Genomic DNA, 23,459 nt, shown 5'->3' on the forward strand with positions numbered 1-23,459 from the left:
GGCTGACGCCTTTAATCCTAGGACTTTGGGAGGCTGAGGTGGGTGGATCACCTGAGGTCAGGAGTTTGAGATCAGCCTGGCCAACATATAGTGAAATCCCATCTCTCCTAAAAAAATACACACACGCAAATTATCTGGGCATGATGGTAGATGCCTGTAGTCCCAGCTACTTGGGAAGCTGAGGCAGGAGAATTGCTTGAAACTGACAGGCAGATATTAAGTGAGTCGAGATCGTACCACTGCACTCCAGCCTGGACAACAGAGCAAAACACTATCTCTCAAAAAAAAAAAAAAAAAAGCTACACACTGGGATCTATTGGGAATAGGGGAGGGACAGCAGTGGCGGGGGGAGCTGGGGAGGGATAGCATGGGGAGAAATGCCGGGGGGAGCTGGGGAGGGATAGCATGGGGAGAAATGCCAAATGTGGGTGAAGGGGAGGAAGGCAGCAAAACACACTGCCACGTGTGTACCTATGCAACTATCTTGCATGTTCTGCACATGTACCCCAAAACCTAAAATGCAATTTAAAAAAAAAAGAAATTAAGTGAACTTTCAAGTTCGCATAACTGGTTGGGCAGAGATAGAGGTTTGAACTAGAACCCTGATGAGATAAATGCATGAAGGACAGGTAGCATAGCGCCTGGCATGTGCTAATGCTCAGTAAATGTTTGCTATTATTATTCCACTAGACTTGTAAACTCAAAGAGAGCAGGGACCCTGTCTGTCACTTCTATTGCTCAACAGGAATTTGCTAAAAAAGTAAGCAAATAAGTGTTTTTTTCCTTATTAATCCAGGGAATGGGAGGAGGAAATCAATTTTTTCCAAGTCTGTAACAGTATTGCATTTAAGAAGGCCACAATGTTTCATTACATTATTATTATTTTGACTTGTTTTAAGTCTTGCTTTGTCACACAGGCTACAGTGCAGAGGCATGATCTTGGCTCACTTCAACCTCTGCTTCCTGGGTTCAAGCGATTCTCCTACCTCAGCCTCCTGAGTAGCTGGGATTACAGGCACCCGCCACTGTGCCCGACCAATTTTTGTATTTATAGTAGAGATGAAGTTTCACCATCCTGTCCAGGCTGGTCTTGAACTCCTGACCTCGTGACCCACCTGCCTTGGCCTCCCAAAGTGCTAAGATTACAGGTGTGAGTCACTGCGCCTGGCCTCATTACATTATTAAGAACGTTCAAATTCTTCTTAAATAAAAAATTAATGCAGTTGTATTAAAAGATTGGTTATGTGTAAATTCAGAGAGCCTCCAAGTTGATGTGATAAGGAGAACTAGTTGATATTTTCACTGAACAAACTGACTGAACTAAATTATCACATTCTTTGCTCTTGAGAGTCAATGCCATTTTCTCTAAACTGCCTTTCCTTTATAGAGTGCTATACATTTCAAATGTTTTCTTCTATTATTTAGTCAAGTTGGAAGGTAAAGAGAGGAAAGTCTGCATGTAATTTTAGATAAGATTTGTGAGGCTTTTACCACTTTACTTTGAAAAATCTTTTATGAGATTAAAGATAATAGTATCAAGAACCTAAATACTTGGTTTCATAAATCATGACTTAAAATTTTCTCCTCATTGTAGTGTATATTTCAGGCCATATATATTATGGACCAATAAAAAGTCTCAGGCTGGGTGTGGTGACTCACGTCTGTCATCCCAGCGCTTTGGGAGGTCAATGCAGGCAGATCATTTGAGGTCAGGAGTGTGTTGGCAAGATATGATATCTATCTATCTATCTATCTATCTATCTATCTATCTATCTATCATCTATCTATCTATACACATGTACCTTTTATTTTAGATGAAGTTTCAATCTTGTTACCCAAGCTGGAGTGCAATGGCGCAATCTTGGCTCACTGCAACCTTTGCCTCCCAGTTTCAAGTAACTCTCCTGCCTCAGCCTCCCAAACAGCTGGGATTACAGGTGTGCACCACCACACCCGGCTAACTTTTTGTATTTTTAGTGAAAATGGGGTTTCACCATGTTAGCCAGGCTGGTCTCAAACTTCTGACCTCAGGTAATCTACCTGCCTCGGCCTCCCCATGTGCTAGGATTACAGGCATGAGCCACCACACCTGGCCATCTTAATATATTTAATAGTAAATATAAAGCCATTTGAAGATAGGGAGAGTCTTTACTTAGGCAGTGCAATTTCCCTTTTTCTACAGGATGTATTTTCCTGGTATTTGAAAGATATGGGTATCTAGAGTATACAGAGAGGGTGGGGAAGAGCCCCAGGCAGACAGCTAGTCTTAGTGCCTCACAAATAGACATCCTCTCTCTCCCCACTACAATTTACTAAGCATTGAATATGTGCTAATGTGCTGCATGCTTTTCAAACATCTTAGTTCACGAAGAAGATGGCATATCCTACTTTACAGATGAGGAAACAAGTTTGGAGAGGTGAAGTCTCTTACCCAATAAGCTAGAAATCAAACTCACATAGGTCTGAGTCCAAAGCCTATGCTCTCAACTATAGTGAAATGCTGCCTTAAACTGATTTCCGCTCAGTATTACCGCATGACAAACCAACACATGAGTCATCTAAGTGGCTAGAGATGTCCCTTTTAGATGAATAAGGCAGGAAGTATCCACAAGAAAGGATTTCATAACATGACTTCTTCCTTCTGCTCTCTGCCTATCGTAACTCTACATTTGCTCTACAAGCATCCTGTCCTCCCTGGGACATCCACCATCATCTACATCAGGAAAATCTAGCTCAAATTCAGAACACTGTTTAGTGTTATTATGTAAGACTAATGCTTTGTGCTCTGATTTCTACACAATGTCATCATTCAGGCCTCCCATTTTCTTAAAAATTCTCTGAACTTATTGTGAATAGGTTCTCAGAAGCATTCAAGGATTTCAGACTCACCATATGAATATTTCATTCCACAGAATGCCTTGGCATTTCTTAATATCTGTTCCTTACATTCACATTTACCTATAGAAAGTAAACAAAAAATGATGTTAGTTATTAGAAAAGAAAAAGAAGAGATCAGCCAGTGCATCCAGGCAACACATTCCTTAAGCCTTGACTGATGCTTACAGCATAACCTGTAGGTACTAAGGAACCAGGAAAGTCATTCAAAAGAAGTAGAGTGTCTTTCTTAATTAGTTATCTTTCAATAAAGTATTCATCCAAGAGAAATACAGAAGGTAGAAACAGTGATACATTTCAATGCCTGTAATTGATATTATGATAAATACAGTCCAGTGTTATTATTTCATGCTAATGGAAAATAATAATTAAATGGAAAACCTGCAGAAAAGACAATTGTCTTTCTGCAGTTCATGTTTACCACAACAAAAGTCAAATTAAACTGAGTGGACAGTCCCTTGAAGGTAATGTCATCCAATTTTTTTTGTTATCCATTTTAAAAGTATTTATTGAGCACCTTTGGTATGCAAGGCATAGTGCTTTATACTTCAGCACCACAAAGATAAGCAAGATAACGATTCCTGCCTTAAGGTTTACAATTCAGTAAGGTGAAGAAACCTCAAGTGTATCAAAAGTGATAAAGCAGTAAGTGGTCTGGGAGAGGGACAATATACTTGAGTGGAAGAGTCACATATGTCTGGAAGATGGGAAAAAGCGTATTGGCTCAAGAAGGATTTGAAAGGGACTTTGAAGAATAAGTAGACTATTTTCTCCCAATAGTTCAAATTACATATTGCCATTATTATGTGTGAGAGATTTGCCAGGCCCTGTGGAAGACTTTCAAAATGCCTTTATGCATAGTTTATTTTATGTATGTATGTATTTATCTGTCTTCTGAAGTGCAGTGGTGTGATCTTAGCTCATTGCAACCTTCATCTCCTGGGTTCAAGCAATTCTCCTGTCCCAGCCTCCTGAGTACCTGGGACTACAGGCACACACCACCACACCTGGCTAATTTTTATATTTTTAGTAGAGACAGAGTTTCACCATATTGGTCAGGCTGGTCTTGAACTCCTGACCTCAGGTGATCCACCGGCCTCTTGGCCTCCCAAAGTGCTGAGATTATAGGTGTGATCTCCCAGCCTGTACATTAGTTTATTTATAGTTGGGGACCCCAGCCCCTTGGCCGTGGACTGGTACTGGTTTGTGGCCTGTTAGAAACCAGGTCGCACAGCAGGAGATGAGCAGCCAGAGAGTGAGCCAAGTTTCATCTGTATTTAGAGCCACTCCCCATCACTACATTACCGCCTGAGCTCCGCCTCCTGTTAGATCAGCAGCAGCATTAGATTCTCATCAAAGTGTCCACCCTACTGGGGACTGTGTGTGTGAGGGCTCTATGTTGTGTGCTCCTTATGAGAATCTTATGCCTGCAGGTCTGAGGTGAAACAGCTTCATCCTGAAATCATCCCCTGCCCCTGCCATCCATGAAAAAACTGTCTTCCAAGAAACCGCTCCCTGGTGTCCAAAAGGTTGGGGACCACTGATACATGGCATTCTCATGCTCATTTATATATCGATTTCCTCTCTAGACTGTGTCCTTTGAAGACAATGGTTATATCTTATCAACTCTACATTTCTGGAGTCTGGCATGGATAGGATTTTCACTTTTACTGATTTAACAGATATAATTTTCCCCATCCTCTCTCCTCCCCTCCTGCCCTCGTGTACTGCATTTCATAGGCACTGAGTGGTAGTAACAGCAGCTAACACTGAGGAGCACTGACTATATACCAGGCTGTTTAAAGCATTTTACATTGATTTACTCACATAGATAGAAATTTGGTAGGAATATAGAGAAAGGCGTGAGCCACCGGGTGGGGTGACTCATGCCTGTAATCCCAGCACGTTGGGATATTGAGATGGGTGGTGGATTGCTTGAGCCCAGGAGTCTAAGACCAGTCTAGGAACACAGTAAGACCTTGTCTCTATAACAAAGATTAAAAAATTGGCGAGCACACAGGCACTGTGGGGGAAGGGTGGATTGGGCTGTGACTCTGGAATCTGCAAACCCCAGAGGGCGCCGCTTCCCAAGCCCACCAGCATGGCTGCCTACAAAATGGTGTTGATCCAGCATGGCGAGGGCTTGTGGAACCTGGAAAACTACTTCAGCGGCTGGTACGCCTCCGACCTGAGCCCAGTGGGCCACGAGGAGGTGAAACACGGTGAGCTGGCATGCTGGCTATGAATTTGACACCTGCATTACCTCAGTGCAGAAGAGAGCGATCCACACCTTCTGGACAGTGCTAGATGCCACTGATCAGTTGTGGCTGCCTGTAGTGAGGACCTGGCACCTCAGTGAGCAGCACTATGGGGGCCTTACTGATCTCAATAAAGCAGAAACTGCTGCAAAGCACAGTGGGGCCCAGGTGAAGATCTGGAGGCGCTCCTATGATGTCCCACCACCTCCGACGGAGCCCGACCATCCTTTCTACAGCAACATCGGTAAGGATCGCAGGTATGCAGACCTCACAGAAGATCACCTACCCTCCTGTGAGAGTCTGAAGGACACTATTGCCAGAGCTCTGCCCTTTTGGAATGAAAAAATAGTTCCCCAGATGAAGGAAAGAAAACGGATGCTGACTGCAGTCCATGACAACAGCCTGGGGCACTGTCAAGCATCTGGAGGGTCTCTCTAAAGAGGCCATCATGGAGCCGAACCTGCCGACTGCTACCCCCACTGTGTATGAATTGGACAAGAGCTTGAAGCCCATCAGGCACAGGTAGTTTCTAGGGAATGAAGAGACAGTGCCTAAAGCCATGGAAGCTACAGCTGCCCAGGGCAAGGCCAAGAAGTGAAGGGCGGTGGGCAGGCTACTGTCCCCAGGAGCACCCTCCCTGCCCATCCCATTTCTCTGCCCCTCCCTCCTTCACACATCACATGTCACATGACATCTGTAGGCATCTTGAGCTGTGGCTGCAGATGGCGACCACTGGCTCCCATTTTCATTTTAGCCATTTTGTCTCCTGCACCCACTCCCTTCATACATACTAGTTAGAATAGCACTTCTGGGGCACAGGTTCTCAATCTAAGTCGTGGAAAGGCTCCCCTCATCCGAGAGAGTTGAAGGTAGTGACTTGGGATTTTGTGAGTGCTTTGTTTACCAAGGACTTGTGGGGAGGAACCCTGCTAAGCCATGACCAATGAGGAGAAGAAGCAAGAGAGCCTGTCTGCCCCCAGGAGCCAGTCCTCTGCTCTTCTGCAGTCAGGCCACTGCTTGGGGCCCTAGTCATTCCAGCAGAAGGTGAATGTAACCTGCATGATGATGTGACAACTGTTTCCTCCCTAACCGCAGAGGAGCTGGCTCTAGAAGGGCAATCAATACTGAATTTAGTTTAGTTGTTACATTTACTTTTATAAATTAAAAAAAGAAAAAGCTGGGCATGGTGGCTCACGCCTATAATCCCAGCACTTTGGAAGGCAGAAGCAAGTGGATCACCTGAGGTCAGGAGTTTGAGACCAGCCTGGCTAACATGGAGAAACCCTGTCTCTACTAAAAAATACAAAAATTAGCTATGCGTGGTTGTAGGTGCCTGTAATCCCAGCTACTTGGGAGGCTGAGGCAAAAGAATTGCTTGAACCCAGGAGGCGGAGACTGCAGAGAGCCGAGATTGCATCATTGCACTCCATCTCAAAAAACAAACAAAAGTATAGCATATGTATAAAGTACAAAACAATAGCCCTTCTGGGGTTTCTCGTGGCAGTTGAAATAGTCCCACATGTGGTCATCAGAAAATAAGCCACTCCACATACCAATATGGGATAAGCTCCTTGACCTCGGAGGGGCAGGAGTGCTTTCTGCTGTGTTTTAGAATCCCTCTGCCGCCTTGTTTCGTGGCAATGAGACTCCTCTTGGTCCTGTCCAAGTGTGTCTTTCACTGATTTCTGAATCATGTTCTAGTTGCTTGGCCCTGCTACATGGGCCCAGTGTTCTTTTGAGCATAACTGTACTAAATCCTTTCTCCAGGTCAGGATAATAAAAGAGTTAGGTGCAATAAAAAAAAATAGTCTAGTATGGTAGCATGTGCCTGTATTGCCAGCTACTCATGGAGGGGAGCAGTGGTGGCACTGAGGTGGGAGGATCGCTTGAGCCCAGGAGGTTGAGGCTGCAGTAAACTCTGATGGCACCACTGCACTCCAGCCTGGGGAGCAAAGTGAGACTCTGCCTACAAAAAAAAGACAAAGAAAAAGAAAAAAAAGAAATTGTAGTAACCTAAGTGAATAGCCTATGGCCTTTGATAATTCCACAAAGCAGAAGAGTACAGTAACTACCATGCTATAAGACCTAATGGACCTAATGGAACTCCAAATGACATATACTGTTCTACACTGTTTCTCAGCGCAATGCGCTTCTCTTTAATCCTTCAACCTATAAGAACATACATAGGTCTATTATTTGATGATCTTTCTTTGGCTGCTTTCCAATACTACTTTTTCATATGCTTAGAGCTCAAACACTAGTATTTGTTGATCAGGCTTCAGCCCAGATGTGTTTTCTTAAAAGAAATCTGGAAGGGAAGAAAAGCTTGTTTAGTTATACTTACTAGGACATTTTAAAAAAATGAGCATTGTTTACAGTTCTGTGGTACTAGTTAAGGCCAGTTTTGTTATTCAGGAAGTGAAATTTTACGTCTGGTGTAAGAAGTGGTAGAAATTAAGGGCGTTTTGTTGGTAAGGTGTATTACACTCCTAGTTGAAAGTTGTTTTTATCAACACTTATGGGAAGTGTGTAGGTAGATAGATTCGAGAATGAACTTTTTTTTTTATCAGTGCTTAGAACACTTGTTGAAAAAGGGTGCCCAGAAGCACCATTCTATACCCACTGCAGGAAACTGAATAGTCTTCTTCAATCTGGCACTCATCCAGATGAATTTCACAGACTTGCTGGGGACATCACAGACCTCACAGCTGCTGTGGACATGAGAGTCTGGAGCTATTCTAGTGCCAACACTTTATGTGCTGCTGGAATGCTGCCAACTGCCTAATAACATGCATGATGGGCTTAGTGAATGTCCTATAGTCCTAAAAACCGGATTATTACAGATTTGGTTTAGTAAACTTGCAGAATTATAAAAAGCCATTGTGTGCTTAGAAAAATAGAAGAACACTTTTAAAGTGGCTATTAAAGTTAAAATAATAAAATTCAGACTATGCAGCATTAAGGCAAAAAAAATTTATAGTAAAGACTTGTTTTCTTTTTCAAATGCTGAAAAGATGAATATGATGACTTCATATTGTCTTGTCTTTCCCAATTGCCTCCTATTGTGATGGAGCATGAAATCATTAGGAAAATTTTCGTAACACTGTGTTAAGTGAAAAACATGATAGAGATGATGGACAAATAACCTTGTTTCTCAGATTGAGGTTCTTGATTCTTGAGGGGTTCGTAAGTTCTCTATGAGAATGTTTTAAAACTGATTTCTTTCTGATCTAAAATGTGGATTGATGGGTGGATAGAATTTAGGTGGCAGGTATGTGAGTCTGCAACTTTTAAAACTTTTTCTGACTGTCTGAAAATTTTCATAATAAAATGTTGGTTAAGTTATCACAGACATTCTCAATCAACACAACTTTGTGAATTCATACTTAGCACATCCTCGGCTCCAAGCACGTAGCAATCAATATTAGATAAGGGATGGAAAGAAAGACATAGCCTATGTCAAAAACGAGATATATATCTCTGTGAACTAGAAATGAATGGATGTTTTCTGTTTGTTGATACTTCCTGAATTTAAAAAAAATTTTTTTTAAAGAAAAGAAATGAATGAATGTGAGGATGGGGCCTGAAATCATTCATCTTTGGGGCCTTCTTTCAGAATCAGGCAGTAGTGGTCAGGAGTTCAGATACAAAGGAGTTAATAGGACAAAAAAAGGAATCATGGTCAGACTCACTTTTTTTAAAGACAGATATTGGGTAAGGCTCTCCTTGCTAACAAAGGGAGGCTGGGAAAAAACAACAAACCAACCACATACACAAAACCCCGAACTATTATTCATGGCCTGGATTTGTGGCTTCATGGGTGTGAGACCTGGGCAGTCACACAGCATTGAGAAGAGCTTTGTGCTTGATTTAATGCTGTGTTGCCACCTTCACGAAATTCTTAAAAAGGCTCTGCATTTCATCCAGCATCTAGTCCTGCAAATTCTGTAGCTAGTTCTTAAGTGACCTAGAAATGAATCCAAGTTGCCCTCCGGGTTTTCAAAGAATAGCTATAATACAATGAAATTAGATAAGAGATCATCAGTAAAAAAAATATTCTTTGTTTGTTTATGAGATGGGGTCTCCCTCTGTCACCCAGACTGGAGTACAGTAACCTGATCTCGGCTCACCGGAACCTCTGCCTTCCAGGTTCAAGCGATTCTCCTCCCTCAGCCTCCTGAGTAGCTGGGATTACAGGTATGTTCCACCATGCCCAGCTAATTTTTTTTGTATTTTTTAGTAGAGATGGGGTTTTGTCATGTTGGCCAGGCTGGTCTTGAACTCCTGCCATCAGGTGATCTACCTGCCTTGGCCTCCCAAAGTGCTGGGATTATAGGCATGAGTCACCATGCCCAGTCCTGGGTAAAAAAATATTCTAAAAACCCTAATGTTTGAACAATTAAATATCCTGGACAACTCAATGGGTTAAAGAGAAAATCTTAATGGAAATTACAAAAATGTTAGAACTTCAATGATAATGAAGATACTACATATAAAGGCCAATAGGATCATCCAGCTAAAGAGATCTTACAAGAAAATGTATAACCTTAAGAGTACTTGTTAAAAATAAGAAAGACAAAAGTAAACGAGTTAATAATCACTGGACTCACAAAGCTAGAAAAGGAATAAAAAAAAGCAAACTTAAAGAAAACATAAGAAAAGAAATAATAAAGCTAAGAGCAAAATTAGTGAAATAAAGAAAATTAAATAGATTGGATCAAGTTAACCAAAAGTTGATCTTTGAGAAAAGCAAATTAAGATCAGTAAGATTGAGTAAGACAATAAGAAAAAAGGCACAGATAAGCGTAGGGACAAAAAGAAGATTAAGGACAGATTGAGTAAAGGTTTAATAAATTATAAGCGAATACCATGTATAATTCTATGACAATACAATTTTTTTTAATTAAAATAATTGGCAATTTTCTAGAAAACTTTGATTACCAACACTAAATCACAAATAAAACAAATTAATAATCATTACAGGTATTGAATCAGTAATGCTTCCCTGTACTCACAGACACAGAAATTCTAACAAAAATTCAAGTAACAGATGATTTTTTTTTTTTTTTTTTTGAGATGGAGTTTCACTCTTGCTGTCCAGGCTGGAGTGCAGTGGCTTGATCTTGGCTCACTGCAACCTCCACCTCCTGGGTTCAAGTGATTCTCCTGCCTCAGCCTCCCAAGTAGCTGGGATTACAGGCATGTGCCACTACACCTGGCTAATTCTGTATTTTTAGTGGAGATGGGTCTTCTCCATGTTGGTCAGGCTGGTCTCAAACTCCCAGCCTCAGGTGATCCACCGGCCTCAGCTTCCCAAAGCACTGGGATTACAGGCATGACTACCGTGCCCAGCCTCTTATTTTTATATAAATAATTGCAGAGAATAGAAAAAAACATTGTGGGTAAGGGCACCTCCTAACTTACTCTAATATACAATGCAATACGTTAAATTTTAGGCCAGTATCAATTATAAACATCAATACAAACATCAATACAAAAATCCTAAGCAAGCAAATAAATAAATAAATGACAAAAACCCTAGCAGATCAAATTCAACAATGTATGAATGAAAATAATCACAGCAAATAGAACTTATCCTAGGACTAAAAGAATAGCTTGATAATAATTGCCATTATGACACAGATACTGGAATGGCTGTGGAGAAATAGGAACACTTTTACACTGTTGGTGGGAATGTAAATTAGTTCAGCCATTGTGGAAGACAGTGTGGCGATTCCTCAAAGATCTAGAACCAGAAATACCATTTGACCCGGCAATCCCATTACTGGGTATATACCCAAAGGTTTATAAATCATTCTACTATAAAGACATATACACACATGTATTTATTGCAGCACTATTTACAATAGCAAAGACTTGGAGCCATCCCAAATGCCCATCAATGATAGACTGGATGAAGAAAATGTGGCACATATACACCATGGAATACTATGCAGCCATAAAAAAGAATGAGTTCATGTCCTTTGCAGGGACATGGATGAAGCTGGAAGCCATCATTCTCAGCAAACTAACACAGGAACAGAAAACCAAACAGCACGTTCTCACTCATAAGTAGGAGTTGAACAATGAGAACACAGGGAGGGGAACAACACACACTGGGGCCTATCAGTGGGTCGGGGGTTGAGGGGAGTGAGAGCATTAAACAAAAACCTAATGCATGCAGGGCTTAAAACCTAGGTGAGGGGTTGACAGGTGCAGCAAACCACCATGGCACCTGCACTTTCTGCACATGTATCCCAGAACTTAAAGAAAAAAAAAAAAGAAAAAAGCTTGATATTGCAAAAAAATTATTTTCAAATACCACATTGATAGATTACAGGATAAAAACCATCTGATTTTCTCAAAAGATGCAGATAAGTCATTCAGCTAAATACAAAACTGAATAATAAAATTAGACATAGAAGAGAATGACCTTTACTTGATATAGCCTACCTATCAAAAATCAGTATCAAATTTTATAGTGGTGAAAATTTCAAACTATTTCCATCAAATTTGGGAAACCACTGTACTGGAAGAAAAAAAATGAGGCATGAGAACTATACAAGAGAGACAAAAGTATCCTTATTTGTCAATAATATGATGGTCTACCATAGAAAATCCAAGATAATCCATACATACTTGAATCAGTAAACAAGTTCAGCAAAGTTGCTGGATACAAGCTCAAATACAAAAAAAAAACAAAAAACCAAAACACCAAGAAGAAATAGTACTCCTTTAGATCATTAATAACCATTTAAAAATTCAGGTAAAGAACTTTCCCAATAGCAATAAAATCTAAAGGCATCTAGGAGTAAATTTAATCAAAGTCAGGTAAAACCATTTTGGAGAAAAGTGACAAATGCTATTGAAAGGCCTTAAAGAGGACCCTAGAAAGATATCTTCATGTTTGGGACTATTCAATATTACAACACTCTCACTTTTTTCAAAATGATCTATAAAGTCAGTGCAACTGCAATAAAAATCCCAACAGAGCCTTTTGTGGCATTTAATAAACTTAATCTAAAGTTCACATGAAAGACAAAGAACCAATAGCTAATTTAATTTTAAGAAAGAACAATGAAATGAAGGGACTTGCCATATCAGATATCAAGACTCAGACTGTAATAATATATTGTGGTACTGGCTCATGAAACATGATAGAGAGACAAGATACAGATCCATTCACATATAGCATTACAAATAATGGCCTCAGTCAAAAAGCCACTCATTCTCATGGACCATATAGTAGACATTGCCATTGCCATTGTTGATAACTGCTACTCTTCCAATCTCTATTTCTTTTTTTTTTTTTTTGAGACAGAGTCTCACTATGTCACCCAGGCTGGAGTGCAGGGGCATGAACCTCTGCCTCACGAGTTCAAGCAATTCTTCTGCCTCAGCCTCCTGAGTAGCTGGGATTACAGGTGCCTGCCACCACTCATGCCTGATTTTTTGTATTTTTAGTAAAGATGGTGTTTCACCATGTTGGCCAGGCTGGTCTTGAACTCCTGACCTTGTGATTCACCGACCTTGGCCTCCCAAAGTGCTGGGATCACAGACATGAGCCACTGCACCTGGCCTTCCAATCTCTATTTCAAATATCCCATTATTTGACCTCTACATCCTATCCTTCTAGCTTGCTTCCAACTCCAACAGTTCTTTGAAACCCTATAATCCTGGACCCTACTTCATTTCACCCTCACATTCCTATTTACTCAGTTTAAATTTCATGAATATTTATTGCCCTCTGTTGCTTCATTATGGTTGGAAAAACCTCAACCTAGCTTAGTCAACTCTGTGTGCCTACGTCCACAGCGCCGAATGTGACCAGGGCAAACATCCAGGCGTGCTGACTCGTGTTACTCTCCATGCCACACCTCTGCTTGAAATGCTCCAGTGGCTTCCGTCCGACTCCAGGTGAAAGCCAAAGTCCTTACAGTGGCCTCTATGCCCCCTTATATTTCCTCTTCCTCTTCTCTTCCCAGTTAATTGTGCTCCAGCCACACTGGCCTTCTTGCTGTTTCTAGAGTAAGCAGGCCAATCCCCCTCAGGGCTTTAAAGACTTGCTGTATCTTCTGCCTAAACTCTCTTTCCGCTGCCACCTGTACAGTTATTCTTCTTACCTCCTTCAGATTTTTTTTCCCCTCAAATGTCACCTTTCATGGGGCTTACCTGATCACCTTATTTAAAAGTATGACCCTCCAAAACATATCTTATCCCCGTCCCTAAATTATTTTTTTATTATACCAAATATATTATTTGATTATTAGCTGTTTTCCTCCACCAGAATGTAAGAGACACAGAGGCAGGGATTTCATCTGTTTTGTTCACTTACCATATTTACAGTGCTGCCACATGACAGAGGAACTTAATACGTATCTGTTGAATGAATGTATAAATTTATAAAGAACTACTGCAAATTAGTAAGAAAATTACAGACAGGAGATTCACAGAAAAGGAAACCTAAATGGCCAAGAATAAAGACAGGTACTTCCATAACCATTTAAAGTGTAAGCATTTAAAACTGTGAAAAAACGTTCTTAGAGGAGGTAGCCTATAAGCTATAGAAAAACAGGTGGCAGACTTGGCCTGAGGGCTGTGGTTGGCCAGCCCCTGGCCTGGTGAAACACCTTCTCGAGTACACAAAGTCACATCCAAGAGAACATTCATGGTAGCATTATTTATAATGGTGAAAAATTAGAAAATGGAGAGATCCAAAATAGCAAACAAACAAGAGAATAAAAATGGAACATTCATCTAACTCCTTTTATATGAATTTTTTTGAGATGGATAAACCTCAAAAAAATATATAATCAGATAAAAAATGTTTTGCTTATTTACATTATAGAGATGGGCTCTTGCTATGTTGCCCTAGAGTTCAGTAGCTATTTACACGTGCCATTACGGTACACCACAGCCTCAGACTCCTGGGCTCAAGACATCTTCCTGCTTCAGCCTCCTGAGTAGCTGGTACTACAGGCGCACACCACCAAGCCTGGCCAGCAAAAACATTTTAAAAGAGTAGATAAGATTTCAAGTGCATAGAATTTTGAAATACTCAAAAAATATATAGGTAATAAAATAGTAAGAACACGAAAGTGGATGATCAACATCAAGTTCACCATCGTGGTTATTCTGTGGACAAAGGGAGGCAGCTGGGCTTGTGGCTGCGTACATCAGGGACTTCAAAAGCTTCTGTAACATGCTATAACATAAGTGAGAATATGAAACAATTATGGCAAAGCGAGAGATTTGCTAACCCTTTGAAGGGGTGTGCATGGGTGCTCACTGCAATCACATTTTTACCATTCGTAATGTTGCATAATAAAATGTATTTAACTTACTGAGTTTAATTTGAACCCTTTGGTGAGCATTTTATATCCAAGTGCTGACACAGATTTCATGCCCACATTAAAGTTTGGGTTAAGGAGCAAGTTAGTGCTAAGTACAATCATTTGCTTTTGTGCAAGAAAAGAAGAGAGGCAAGGCGAACACAGAAACTGAGAATTCATACCACTAGCACAACATGCTCTTCAAAAGAAGAAACAGAAAAATGTCACAGCGAAATTGGGTTGGAGGAAGTAGGAACACATGCTGAGTAAACTCCAAGAGCTATGTCTATGTGATGAGCAGTGTTTTGGCTTTGGTAAAAATCCTTTTTCATATTCAGTTAATGTTATTTTTTTCTTTTTAATTAATTTTTTTCAGTTAATGTTATTAATTTTAATTTTTAGGCTTTATTGTTTGGCTTATATTTAATTTGTAAAATTACTTTTGCTTTCTAGCTGTAAAAAAGCTATAAACATAAGGAGTTCACAACTGGCTTTTGCTTTGTACCTATTAAGGTAAGCTATGTTTATGAGAATATTTTTCCTTTCAATGCATTTGTACATTTCCAAATCTGACATATTCAGTAGGCACTTTTTTTTTTTGAGACAAGGTCTTGCTCTGTCACCCAGGCTGGAGTACAATGACATGATCACAGCTCACTGCAGCCTTAGACCGCTCAAGTGATCCTCCCGCCTCAGCCTCTCAAGTAGCTGGGACTATAGGTGTATGCCACTACGCTGGGCTAACTTTTTATTTTTGTAGAGAGAAGTCTTGCTATGTTGCCCAGGTTGGTCTTGAACTCTTAGGCTTCAGCAATCCTTCTCCCTTGGCCTCCCAAAATGCTGAGATTCTACTCACCCCACTCAGTAGGCTCTTAACTGTGTTTTAGAGAGAGAAAAGCATAACGAAGTATCACCAGTAGAATAATGAGATTTTAGGTGCTTTTTTGTTTAATATGATGTTTTGCATTTTCCAAATTTTCTATACTAATTACATACATTATTCTAATAATCATAAAACAAAAATGTGTTAAAATACCCCTTAGCTGTATTACACAGTTTCATATTTATGGAAGGGTCACTACTTTTATTATCCCCTGAAACCCAGAACTAGAGTTCCTCTCCTAAGATCCAAGAGCTGTACCCTTGTTTGTCACTTATCACTGTTACCCAAGATCAGACCTGAAAATACGACACCGGGTTATATCCATCTCACCTGAGTGTAGCAGTGCAGAAAATCCCTGCTCATCCCCCCACTCCCAGGGGGGTTCGCTCTTATTGTGCATGGGACGGAAGTCAGGAACTTCATGATACCAGTCTATGTCTGTGTTGCTAATAAAATAGAAAGTGATAAAGAACGTATTAAGGAATTTTTCAGAATTTGTATAGAAATGAATCTATTTATAGAGACTGAAACCTTATCTTCTACCTTCCCTACTTCCATTTTCCAGAAATAGTGTTTTAAGGAACTATTGTGAAGACAAGTAATTTATTTTGCAAAATGAACTAGATGATCTCTAGAATCTTGCAAGAACAAGTTACTTGAGTTTGTAATTTGACCAATATTTTTTGTTTGTTTGTATCTGTTTTTTAACAGAGTTTTGCTCTTGTTGCCCAGGCTGGAGTGCAATGGTACGACCTTGGCTCACTGCAACCTCTGCCTCCTGGGTTCAGGTGATTTTCCTGCCTCAGCCTCCTGAGTTGCAGGCATTACAGGCACCCACCACCATGCCCAGCTTTTTTTTTTTTTTGTATTTTTTGCTGAGATGGGGTTTCATCATGTTGGCCAGGCTGGTCTTGAACTCCTGACCTCAAGTGATCAACCTTCCTCAGCCTCCCAAAGTGCTGTAAATACCGGTGTGAGCCACTGCGCCCGGCCTGACAAAAATTCTTTAAAAGAGATGTGCAAATATATCTTTGCTTCATTAACAGAATGTAAGATTTTCCAAATCAGTACAGATTTTCAAAAGAGTCTGAAATATATCAGCTGAGAGCAAGAGCCATGCACACTCACCTGCTGGTGCAGTCTCCAGTGATAGGGTCACAGCTCCCTGCACAATCACATGGTCGACAGCCGTAGTCTCCGAAGCCCCAGTATCCCACCATGCACCTGTCACAATGTGGCCCTGCCACCCCAGGCTTGCAAGGGCAGTCACCATTGCTGGGGTCGCAGAAGGTCATTGAGTTGGCAGGGAGGATAGCTGATCCTACTGGGTGGCAGGAACATGCTACAACAGAGAGGACATGTAAGGACCAATGAGTGACTGTAGATCACCCGGGTGAAGATTAGGCTTGACCATCCCCTGTGACTCCCTTTACCATACAGCACATTTCTGAGACTCCTCCTTTAGCCAGTGAGTGTATGCTCAGAGAATGAAAGCTAACTAAAAGATAAGCAAGATATAATGAGAAAAGCATGTCTGCTGCAAAAATAAACACATAATTTATTCTAACATGGAAGGCATGAAATACGAATGCCCTTTGGTTGGGGTGAGGATGAACCAGCAAAGAAGACAGAGTGGAAGCATTCAACGAGAAAGGAAAAGATGTCGTGAGAGTATAGTGTTCTGGAAGCCAAAAAAACCTTTCAAGGAGGAGGGCAGCATCAGCTGTGTCCGATGTCGAAAGGTCAAAGAAGATGGGGCATGTGATGGTGTGTTGCACTGGACAACACGAAGGCTGTTGGTGTACTTCACAGGAAGAGTTTCAGTGTAATACACAGGGAGTGGGGAACCCAGCAGAAGAGGAATCGGAAGAATGGGAGTAGAGGAATTTGAGCATAAGAACAGATAGCTCTTTTGAGGAACTTTTCTTTTCTTTGAGACAGAGTTTCACTCTTGTTGACCAGGCTGGAGTGCAATGGCGTGATCTCGGCTCACTGCAACCTCCGCCTTCCGGGTTTAAGCAATTCTCCTGCCTCAGCCTCCCTAGTAGCTGGGATTGCAGGTGTGCGCTACCAAGCCCAGCTAATTTTTTGTATTTTTAGTAGAGACGAGGTTTCTCTATGTTGGTCAGGCCGATCTTGAACTCCTGACCTCAGGTGATTTGCCTGCCTTGGCCTCCCAAAGTGCTGAGATTACAGTCATGAGCCACTGTGCCCGGCTTTCTTTTCTTTTTTTTTTTTTTTTTGAGAGAGGGTCTCACTCTAGCACAAAGACCAGAGTACAGTGGCATCACCATGGCTCACTGCAGCTTCAACCTCCTGAGCTCAAGCGATCCTCCTGCCTTAGCCTACTGAGTAGGTGGGACTACAGGCTGGAACCATCATGCCTGGTTGATTAAAAAAAAATTTTTTTTTTTTAGAGGCAGGGTCTTGCTATGTTGCCCAGGCTGGCCTCAAACTCCTGGCCTCAAGCCATCCTCTCACCTTGGCCTCCCAAGTGCTGGGGTTACAGATATAAGAAACGGCGCCTGGCCATAAGTCCTTAATACTAATCAAAAGTCCTTCTCCTCAGCCCTCTCTATACTCCCAGAATTGCTTATTTTCACAGTTTGACAACCTGCAGCAGTTTCTTTGCTCTTGAGATGGCAAAAATAGTTAAACAAAGTGTGTGTGTGTGTGTGTGTGTGTGTGTGTGTGTACACATACATATATACATACTTGTTTTCATATATATGTATGTGTGAAATGTGCTTTTTGGGTTTATCACGAATTCATGAACCCTAACTTCAGTCAGATCTCCAAACTAATGCCCATCAACTCTGTATTTTTGTTTTCTTGAGACAGGGTCTTCTTTTGTTCCAGGCTGGGGTACAGTGGCGCAATCTCCACTCACTGTAGCCTCAACTTCCCTGGGCTCAAGCGATCCTCCTGCTTCAGCCTCTCAGGTAGCTGGGACTACAAGCGCATGCCACCACGCCCAGATAATTTTTGTACTTTCTGTAGAGACAGGGTTTTGCCATGTCCAGGCTGGTCTTGTACTCCTGGACCCAAGCGATCTGCCCACCTCAGCCTCCCAAAGTGCTGGGATTACAGGCGTAATCCACAGCGCCTGACAACTCTATTCAATTTTACCTGGATTTAAAAAAAAAAAAAACAGTATTTCATGGCTGGGCGCCATGGCTCATGTCTGTAATCCCAGCACTTTGGGAGGCTGAGGTGGGTAGATCACCTGAGGTCAGGAGTTCAAGACCAGCCTGACCAACATGGAGAAACCCTATCTCTACTAAAAATACAAAATTAGCTGGGTATGGTGGCTCATGCCTGTAATCCCAGCTACTCAGGGGGCTGAGGCAGGAGAATCACTTGAACTTGGGAGGTGGAGGTTCAATGAGCTGAGATCATGCCACTGAACTCCAGTCTGGGCAACAAGAGCAAAACTTCATCTCAAAAAAAAATTATCTTTCTATCTATCTATCTATCTATCTATCTATCTATCTATCTATCTACATATACACACACACACACCTATATATTTCTCACAGTGGCTGTCTCAGAAATTCCCTAGCTTCTCAACCTACCCACTTAGTCTGATTCTAATTCACTGGTAGGGTCCTCTGGATAATCTTTTCTCCACTTCAAAATCTTTTTCATGCTCCCACTTTTCCCTGAGAACCAAGTAAGATGCCAGGAGAAACCCCGGTTGACGGCTCTTCCTCCAGCAGCCTCTGTGATCTCAGGTGAGAAATACGACTTTCCTGAACCTTGGTTTCTTTATGTCTCACAGACAGTTCATGCAGGTGACGTGATTCTAAATGAAACTACTTCTGCAAGGTGTGTAACATGGTGTCGCTCACTGAAGAAGCCAGTTCTTCCTGTTGCATCTTTTCAGCTAATATTCTCAACCCTGTTCTCTGCTTTTTCCCCTTGGAAATTTCTTCTATTGATCATTTTTCCTTTCAATACCAGTTTAGCTTCAAATCTCCATTACTGACTAACTGTATGACTTTGAGCAAGATACTCAGGCTCTCACCTCAGTTCTCTTGTCTGTAAACATGAAAAAAATAGGATCTACCCTCATGCAGTGATAAGGATAAAGAGAGATTATGTATGCAAAGCAGTTAGCATGAAGTCTGGTACACGATCAATGGTAAATTAATTAACTAATTAATTCAATAGATAATTCTTTTGTTTTCTTTAGAGAGGGTTTCACTCTGTTACCCAGGCTGAAGTGCAATGGCTCATCACGGCTCACGGCAGCCTCGCTCCCAGGCTCAAGTGATCCTCCCACCTCAACCTCCCAAGTAGCTGGGACTACATGCCACTACACCTGGCTAATTTTTAATTTTTTTGTAGAGACAGGGTCTCACTATGTTGCTCAGGCAGTCTTGAACTCCTGGGCTCAAGCGATACTCCTGCCTTGGCCTCCCAAAGTGTTGGGATTACAAGCATGAGCCACTACATCTGGCTGATAATTTTTATAGAGATATAGGAAGTATGTTTATGTGAGAAATGGTACCAGCCCTCAGGGAACTTATAGGCTTGTGGCAGAAACAGAGAAGTAAATAAAAGACTTCCATACATGTGATGTGCTGTAAGAGGTATACATAAAGCGCTGTGGGAACACAGAGGAAAGGCGAAGGCAACACAGACTGAGGGAATCAGGTGGGATCCACAAACAAGGCGTCATTTAGCCATCTGAGCCAGACCGTAAAAGATAAAGAGGAGTTTGCAGGTGGAAAAGGAGGGCAAGGGGCCAGGCGTGGTGGCTCACACCTGTAAATCCCAGCACTTTGGGAGGCCAAGGCAGGTGAATCACTTGAGATCAGGAATTCAAGACCAGCCTGGCCAACATGGCGAAATCCCATCTCTACTAAAAATACAAAAATTTTTAGTAGAGGTGTGATGGCACATGCCTGTGGTCCCAGCTGCTAGGGAGGCTGAAGCAGGAGAATAGCTTGAACCTGGGAGGTGGAGGTTGCAACGAGCTGAGATCACATCACCGCACTCTAGCCTGGGCAACAGAGTGAAACTCCATCTCAAAAAAAAAAAAAAAAAAGAAGAAAGAAAGAAAAGGAGGGCAAGGAAGGCAATTGCTCATTCCAGCTTGGTCTTTAGACATTTTTCCCAGTGCATCTTTTTAAAATAAATTTTTCATTTTAAATTGTGGTAAGAAGCCTACAGCATGCAGTTGACCATCTTAGCCATTTTGGGTGTACCATTCATTTCCACCGCATTTTATATTGCGGCATTGTCTGAACTCATTGACAGAAGGCGCTTTATCTTCTTATTTTTGTTTTTGGGGCCCCAGAACAGTATCTGGTACATAGTAGATCCCCCAGTCAGTATTTGTAGAATTGACCTGGTGGGAATCCTGTGTGAAAGGCTGTGGCCCATTTGGGGAATGTGAGAGGTTTCGTGTGCCTGAGTGTACACTGAGTGGAAAGCAGTTGAAGGAGATGAGGCAGAACAAAAAGCTGCAGAGTCGGGTCTGACGGTGTTAGGATTCCAGGTTGTGGGAATGCCTAGCTTCTGAGGTTGAATTTTGTCCTATGGGCATAATGAATCATAAAAAGTTGTAAAACAGAAATATGACATGGTTACAATTTAATTTTGACTTTGGAGACTACAGTGGGGAGAGGCTGGTGGCAGCATAATCAAAGAAATGCGAGACAACAAGGAAAAGACTGAGACAGTGGGTGTGAGAATGGGAGGAAAGTCTGGATATGAAAAGCTTATTTTTAAAGTTAGAATAGATTGGGGTTGGGGACCATCTGCAAGAGGAAGAAGGAGTTGTTGAGGGACAAATAGAAGTTGAGGAAGATTTTCAAGTGTCTAGTTCATGAAACTGAATGATTAGTGACATTATTCACAAAGATCTAGAAGGGAGGACTAGAGAAAGTCGGGGCAGATAGACCCATGTTGAGGGTGGAGATAGGGAAGGAAGGGAAAAAGAATGAGCTTAGGATCAAACACATTATGCTTGAGATGCTTAAATATATCCTGGAAATATTCCAATACTTAGGAGAAAAGTTGGGGTCACAAATAGAGTTTTGAGAGTTGTTACCCAATGGCAGCTGAAATTAGGAGGGCTAGATGAGACTTCCCAGGATGGTGGGTAGAGTGAGATGACCAAGGATAGAACACAGTGGAAACCTCCAGAGGTACTGGCAGTTGGTGGAGCAATAACTTGCAAAAAGCTTATTAAGGAAAAGGAAGAGAGAGAGAAAAAATAGAAGCCAAAGGATGAGAAGAAAGTTTCTAGCAGTTAACAGTGTCAAATAATGCAGAATGCTCAAGTCACATACGACAGACCATAGGCCGCAACACTGTCAGTCAGGAGGTTATGGGTGACTTGTGAGAACAGAAGCTGGAGAAATACAGGCCTTAATGGTGTACTGGCCTCCTGTGTAGATCTCTCTTTCATCTCGTTAACCAACAACCATTAGAGCCATAGTTCTCAGATCAGTATGAATGTGTGAAGTTTGCAGAACATTTCTAACATCTGTGCAACCTCCCTCACACACACCTCCCCATAAGCTCTCTTTCATTGAGAACCACTACAATAGCACATGAAATGTTGCTTCTTCTGCAAAAGGTATGAATTGTCTTCTTGGGAAGAAGCTCATATTCATTCATTTATTAGAATCTCATTCATTGATTCACTCGACCAACAAATGTTAATACAGATAATTCTAATGTTTATGAAGCATTTGAAGCACATGTATGGCTAATGGTCACCCCTTAGCCACACATATAAGATCTTTCATGCTAGAGCTGTAGCCTACTTTTCCAGTTCTTCCTCTCATTATTCTCTTGAATATAGCCCTTGTTCTAATTAACTGGGACAATTTCTAGACACACCCTCGATCTTTCTTGTTTCTGCACCTTTATTAATTTCAACAGTGAAATCTTTCTTCCCATAACTGTCTTTCAAAAATCTACATGTCCTTCAAAATCTATATCAAATGTCATCCCTAAGAGTTGCCCTAATTCAACCTTTGGATGGTCAGTTGAATTAGGGCATCTGAGGAAGATTTTCAAGTGTCTAGTTCATGAAACTGAGATAGGGAAGGAAGGGAAACAAGCACTAATTAGAACAAGCACTCAAGGTAGGAGCTCTATGTGTATCTTTATTGCTAAAGACAGAACTTTTGACATACATATTCAGAAAAGAAAAGTGGGGTTCAGCACCCTTCCCTCTGCCACCCCCTCCCACCTCACCAAATGCGAAGCCAGGGCAGTCACTCAACTTGCCCAACAGGTCCACTTCTTTTTTTTTTTTTTTTTTTTAAGATGGAGTTTTGCTTGTTACCCAGGCTGGAGTGCAATGGTGAGATCTTGGCTCACCGCAACCTCCGCCTCCTGGGTTCAGGCAATTCTCCTGCCTCAGCCTCCTGAGTAGCTGGGATTACAGTCACATGCCACAATGCCCAGCTAATTTTTTATATTTTTAGTAGAGACAGAGTTTCACCATGTTGACCAGGATGGTCTCGATCTCTTGACCTCGTGATCCACCCGCCTTGGCCTCCCAAAGTGCTGGGATTACAGGTGTGAGCCATCGTGCCTGGCTGACAGGTCCACTTCTTTTAGAAGTCATTCCTTATTCCAATACAGTTAAGTATGATTTACCCTTTCTTTATAACCCTCCAGTGCTTAAACACACATATCTTATGCTCTGGTCACATTCTCTTTTGCATTACAGACAACTGGGTGTTTCCTTTGTCTATCAGACCAGTCTGTAAGCTCTTTGAAGGTGAGCATGGGCCTCACTCACCTATCCCCTGCAGTGCTTAGTGGAGGCAGACTTGAGTTTAACTCCTAGTTGAAATGTATTTTACCTTTCTGAGCCCCACATTTCTATGTTGCCAGGCTTTGTTGAGGACTAAACCAGAGATAATGTAAGACATTAGCAAATGGTAGATTACAGCTGCTCAAAAATGGCCCTTGAACTGAATTAAAAGGCCATGATGTAAGCACTATTTCCAAAGGGCAATGGAGGAAACCACCATAGGAGACATCGTTTGAAAGGCTAATTACCTGTGTGTTTAGGGCGGCATTTATTTACTCATTCACTTACTCAACAGACATTTTATG

At 41.5% G+C, this 23,459-nt stretch overlaps 1 protein-coding gene and 1 pseudogene across 4 annotated transcripts in view; one reads left to right on the forward strand and one right to left on the reverse strand.

Moving 5' to 3' along the window:
- The window catches only part of NTN4 (netrin 4), a 125,571-nt gene that overhangs the window by 9,726 nt on the left and 92,386 nt on the right, over window positions 1–23,459 (reverse strand). For all 3 annotated transcript variants that reach the window (XM_035257342.3, XM_002752876.7, XM_009004394.5), the window contains exons 6-8: window positions 16,497–16,710; window positions 15,699–15,814; window positions 2,890–2,958 (exon numbers count right to left, since the gene is read on the reverse strand). In XM_035257342.3, the coding sequence (XP_035113233.1) occupies window positions 2,890–2,958; window positions 15,699–15,814; window positions 16,497–16,710 (399 nt within the window). The remainder of the gene's footprint in view (window positions 1–2,889; window positions 2,959–15,698; window positions 15,815–16,496; window positions 16,711–23,459) is intronic.
- LOC128928597 (phosphoglycerate mutase 1-like) overlaps window positions 2,948–23,459 on the forward strand; it is a 30,742-nt pseudogene continuing 10,230 nt past the window's right edge. Inside the window, exons 1-3 of the transcript XR_013522037.1 lie at window positions 2,948–9,350; window positions 12,969–13,070; window positions 14,939–14,998. The product of XR_013522037.1 is annotated as a phosphoglycerate mutase 1-like (transcript). The remainder of the gene's footprint in view (window positions 9,351–12,968; window positions 13,071–14,938; window positions 14,999–23,459) is intronic.

Source organism: Callithrix jacchus, chromosome 9 (genome assembly GCF_049354715.1).
Source record: "Callithrix jacchus isolate 240 chromosome 9, calJac240_pri, whole genome shotgun sequence".
NCBI lineage: Eukaryota > Metazoa > Chordata > Mammalia > Primates > Cebidae > Callithrix > Callithrix jacchus.